Source organism: Ostrea edulis, chromosome 7 (genome assembly GCF_947568905.1).
Source record: "Ostrea edulis chromosome 7, xbOstEdul1.1, whole genome shotgun sequence".
In the NCBI taxonomy this organism is placed as follows: Eukaryota; Metazoa; Mollusca; class Bivalvia; order Ostreida; family Ostreidae; genus Ostrea; species Ostrea edulis.
In genome coordinates, this window is record NC_079170.1 from 60,733,976 (window position 1) to 60,739,975 (window position 6,000).

The 6,000-nt window shown below is 33.7% G+C and overlaps 1 protein-coding gene across 1 annotated transcript in view; it reads left to right on the top strand.

Moving 5' to 3' along the window:
- Nucleotides 1–5,581, top strand: part of LOC125654440 (uncharacterized) — a 35,871-nt gene extending 30,290 nt beyond the window's left edge. Inside the window, exons 14-15 of the mRNA XM_056144888.1 lie at nucleotides 3,373–3,561; nucleotides 5,456–5,581. Coding sequence (XP_056000863.1) covers nucleotides 3,373–3,561; nucleotides 5,456–5,559 — 293 coding nt within the window. The 3' untranslated portion in view covers nucleotides 5,560–5,581. The remainder of the gene's footprint in view (nucleotides 1–3,372; nucleotides 3,562–5,455) is intronic.
- Nucleotides 5,582–6,000: the final 419 nt, after the last annotated feature.

Consider the following 6,000-nt stretch of genomic DNA (forward strand, 5'->3'; position numbering starts at 1 on the left):
ATACGCCCGCCACAAGTTTATAAAGGCTATATCCTTATGCCATGAGTTGTAGAGCATTATTTAATGTAGTGTCAGTCATCATCAAACTGCATAACACTTTATTTTGCATAGCATGAATAAAAGACCTTACCATAAAACTGTAATAGGAAGTAGTTATCCAACAAAGGGCTCTACTGTGCAAAACATCCAAACAGTGCCTATGCTCAACAAGGCGTAATTTTTTTTTTCAAACATCTGAGACGATTTTCTAGGTTGGTTGTACATTATTTATTTGAGAATTTTTCATTCGGTCTCATCTGAAGGACCGCCCCATTTAGTCGCCTCTTAAGACAAGCAAGAGGTAATGGGGACATATTCTAACACGGATCCACACGTGTCCAACATTTTAAGAAATCAAAATTCTTGCAATACGCACATCTTCAAGTTGATTTCAAAGGTCTTCTTTAGCTTGAAAAATGTAAGAGGTGTTGGTATAATAAAGAAACACCGATTGCAATTAATATACTCATTATTAATCGCATTCTCAAACATGTTGGAAATCAAAATAATATCAGCAAACTGTTAAGGATTTGTTTGGGAAAAGGAAAAATGTTTTTAGACACTATAAACAGCAGAAATGCAATACTTTATGTTTAATTGATACACATTTTACTAAAGAAATGGAACAGAGTATCAAAAATGAATGGAGTTATAGAGTTTGTTATAGTTCTTTTGTACCAAACTCGACAGGAATAGCTATTTTATTCAATAACAATTTTGATTTCCTAATACATGAGAAAATAGCTGGTAGTTTTGGTAATTTACTGTCACTGGATGTGACAATTGAAAATAAGAAAATGACCCTAATTACCGTATATGACCCCAACGAAGATTCTCCTGCTTTCTATCAAAATCTGTCAGATACTATTGTAAAATTTAGTAACAATGAAATCATCATAGTTGGTGGCAAAATAAAAGAAAGCCAAGATTACTCTGTCCTTGATATTTGTTTTATAGTGTGTTTCTTGTGAAAATTGGTGATTTTCATGAAAAATTAAGTTTCAGCAAAGGGGCAACTTTGAGGGGCTGTAATTCTTTAATTCTTTAAAGTCCACACTAACATACTCTTTTTTTTATGGACTTAAACTAAACAAAGGAAAAATTCAAATTACATCGATAGGTAATAAAAGATATTCAGAAAATATACTTTGTCCGGAAATGAAATTTCAATGGACTACGCAGTTCAAATTAATAAGAATTTACTATGATGTGGATCTGTCAAAAATAAATAGATTAAACTATGACAAGAAATTAGTAAACATTAAGGCAATAATTCAACAATGGAATAAAAGAAGCCTAACACTAGTTGGAAGAATTACACTCATCAAATCATTTCTAATATATCAGCTTAGTCATTAATTTATTTCATTACCCAGGCCTACCGATAACACATTGAAAGAACTAAATGATTATTTTATGGCAGTCTAATATTGACAAAATTAAACGGAAAGTAAGTACTCAAGATTATACAAATGGTGGGCTAAGAATGGTAGATTTGAAATGTTGAATTAAGGGTTTGAAATCAAGATGGATAAGGAGGATAATTAAGAATGATAACTCTAAGTGGAAAATATTATTAGAGAGGTTGATTGGTATTGATAAGTTGTTAAACACAGGATCAGACTACCTTAACCATATTAAGGAAAACATACAAAATACTTTTTGGATAGATGTATTGGTGGCTTTCAAGGAAATTCAAGATAATTATGTCATTGAAACTTGGCAAGATTATACATGCCTACCACTATGGTATAATAATAGAATTAGAATTGGAAATCAGTCTGTGTTTTTAAAGTCTTGGTATGAAAAAGGTAAAATTTGTCCATGATTTATTAGATACAAATAGTAATATAGTATGTCTTGAAAACATCAATTCAACATTAGAATAAACCATTTGACTTACACAGGAATTAGGCATAAGCCATAATGACCGATATAAAGAAGTTTGATTTCTAAATACAGGAAATCATTATTAAACTATATATTCCATTGAATATCAAACTTTTTGTATTATTAAAAAAGGGTTATAAACCTGCTGGAGTTCCTCATTGACAATTTCTACGTAGTCTTTGATAATCAGGCCTTCCAACAATCTGTTCTAATTCCTATGGGCAAATCTAGTAGCTGATGTGTTTTTGTATCTATTTTTTTTAAAAACGAATTTACTTCAAACACTTCTAATAGAAATGTTAAAATATCTTGATATGGCCCCTATCTCGACATTTCGATACACAGATGATTTTTTTATTTGTTAAGTGTTATAGATACTCACTTTAAATCATATTTTGATTTGATGATATTCCAGTGAACTCGAAATAAAAGACACCTCAAAATCTTCCATATCTCCTTTAGTTTGATATTCTATTGAACAGCTGTGTACTTCATAACAAACGGAATGATTCCAGCTTCTATACCATCAACTTTCCATATATAAGTAACAATATTCCATCATTAACTTCAAGTACAATTTATGTCACTCAGCTGATTTTATAAACTATTGCATGTTCTACGTATTCGCAATTGTCAAATGAAGACAAGTTACATGTACTGACAAAAAAAATTAATGATACAATGGTTTCAAAAGTCGTGTTTAACGTCAACATTTCGCAAATTCGATGATCGTTATGATATAATTTGCAGATACAACTTGTCGAATTTTATAAAAGGGGAAGATAACTAACAGTGATCAATTTCATAACTCCTATAAGGAATAGAAAATAAAGAGTTGGGCAAACACGGACATCTGGACATACTAGAGGTGGGATCAAGTGCCTATCTGACGTAATGGGTCCTCCTTACCCATTGCTTGTCGTTAGAGGCGATTAACTGGGGGTGTTTCCTCGGATGAGACCGCAAATACCGATGCCTCTTGTCACAGCAGAGGTGGCATGATAAAGATCCCTCTCTGCTCAAAGCCGGTGAATGTCGATCATAGACCTAAATTCTGTAGCCCTCACCGGCAATGGTGACGTCTCCATGTGAGTGAAAAATTCTAGAACGGGACATTAAACATTATACAACCAACGAATTGTTAGACCAATCATGTCATACTCATAGCTTCGTTTACGTGATCATGATATAGGATTCTCGCCAGGTGTGACTGATTGACTTGAGAGCCCCCTCCTCCTAGACACCTGATCCCACTTTTTGGTGTTTCTAGTGTTCCGTGTTTGTCCTATTCTCAAATTTTGTATTCTTTATAGGATTTATGAGATCAATAACTGACTATTCTTTTCACGTTTTATTCATGGGATTTTTATCCTTACTGTTTCTTGATTACCATGTGTTATAATTCTACAGAATGAAAATAACCAGGACTAATTGAATTTTCAGGGTTCTGGTTTGCTCATAGTAATTATGCTCACCATCAGTTGGAGGGAATGGCTTTGGTCATACAGGAGGGTGAGGTAATGGATATGACCCCAGTACCTCCTAACTTCCCCATGTGTAGCGACTTTCAGTTTAGCGTTGTCCAATTGCAAAGGAGGATTAGAAGCCAAAGGAATCAACTTGCGTCAAAAGGTAAAAAAAAAAGAGGAAATATATATACGATTGGTATACAAATGCTAAAATGATCAATGAACACGTTCTTTGTGTTGAAATTTGTTTAAAGACCCAACTTTAAGTTAACACCCCCAAACTGTTAGCTGTCTGCCAATCAAACATTTAACAATATATCTCAGGTGGAGTGACATCTGCACCTAGAACTACCCCCAGAGAGGCGTTTTGATAACAATAACAGCCAGTACCTACAGACATCCTTTAGTATTGAGGAAGACCTGTATTCTAGAGTTTTGATAACATTGACCTGTCCACAACTACTATTTTCTCGTAATTCAATTGTTTTCAAAACGACCCCTGAACAACGCAATTATAATATAATTGTAATCCCATCTCTATATACATGTATTATAAATTAAACAATCAGAAATCAAACAATAATTTGCCCATTAATTTCTAAAACTTGTAACTTATTGAAATAATTTATACTATAAATTTATGATAGTTCTATATTTATAAAATAAATTATTCATTGAGCCAATGACTGAGAGTAAAAGAGAGAAAGAGGGGGTGGTGTAGACTGTGTGTCATCTAGCCATAGGGATACAACCATTATACAAACACTATGACCACAGAAACACTGCATACGGCCCTGAGGCCCTTCCTGTGTACATCAAAAGTATACACAGCACCCTGATCTCTTGGCCAGGTAAATAACAATGACCATAGATGAGCTCCGCCCACATCCAGTGATCCGTGAAGAAGCCGTACGGTATTATTTTTGGGTCTTTAATTTCAGGTGACATATGCAAACTCCCATGTCTTCATTATACAGAATGTCTACCTACAAAATGTTTTAAACTCATAAGTTTAATGAAACATTCACAATTATAGATTAACACATATATCCCACATATTTCTGCATGATTTTCCAAATTACCTTAATATTTTAGCCCAGAAGGTTTTTTAAATACTATAGAATTTTTGAATTTCCAGAGGAGATAATCTTATTTTTCCCCAGGCAAATATAATTTAAATAAGTTGTGTACAGTGTATATGCCCTCGGACATTTCAACATCTTGTGGAAATTTACTGCATTTGAGAACCTACAGAATTATATTTCCCTTGCAGGAAATTCCTTTTTACTTAGGAAATCAATGTTTTGTAAGAATAATTAGTAGAATTATTATCAGATTTTTCAATGTCGTAATTGTGATTTGTGAAGATTCTACAGAAAATGTCTCACCGGTCAACGGTTACTGTAACATAAATGGTTTTTAAAACTGTGAGCATTTGGTCTATCAGATAGGTCACACTTGATTTTCCGGAGAAAAGATGGCGGACGCCAATTCACTACTTGGGATTGAACGAATATATCCGAGAAAATGTTCAATCTTCGTTTCCATATTGGATTTAACACATGGCGCTTTTATCTCATTATGATTTATTTTCAAATTAATCGAAACTGTCGTACTACAGGTATTACAAAGACGATCAAGGTGAACACTCATCGTTCCTTTGTTTATAACTTCAATTAGTAACAAAGATCTGATCATGGAAACTAGAATTCGTTCTATATACTCTATAATATACTATAGGATGATATATACTATATATTCGTTCTTGGCACACTGATTTTGACTACGGATAACTCTGTTTACCTGGTCAAGATATAGGGCTCACGGCGGGAGTGACCGGTCGACAGGAGATGCTTACTTCTCCTAGGCACCTGATCCCACTTCTGGTATATCCAGGGGTCCATGTTTGCCCAACTCTCTATTTTGTATTGTGTATAGGAATTATGAGATTGATCGCTGTTCGTTATCTTCACCTTTCATATAAAAGAAAACAATACATGTTACATTACATATGTCAAGATGAAATGCATGTTTCACAAATATTTTTATTGACACAGGTATAATACCGAATTTCAAATCAGGACTGACAGTCCACAGTGAACTACAGAATGATGATCGGTGCCGTCTCAATCCATGGATGTGTAAAATGAAAGTGTATTGATTAAAAACAGCATTTTCTTTCAGCTTGTATTTTGCACAGAATTCTACAATAAAACTGTGGCGAAAGATTTGCTCAATCTTCACTAGGCAAGGCTTTGTAATCCGTCCTATCCTACAAATGCTTGGCATATCACATTACTATAATTTGGGCTGGTTATGATGGATCCAAGTTCAAGATTTGGAACCAATAAAAATGCATGTTACCACCAGTATGGTATCATTTAAATGATATATAGAGAATAGTATGGAGTAACGGTTTTGTAAATAATCCCGATGTTAGAGAAGGATATGTGTCGATTTCGTGGTGAAAATTACAGACAAAAAGAGAATACTAACATATTTTATGTGCTTCATTGTTCATGATGATATGAAATATTCTTTGAAAATTGATTGTATCTTGTTTAACGTCCCTCTCGAGAATTCTTCACTGATAAGAAGACGT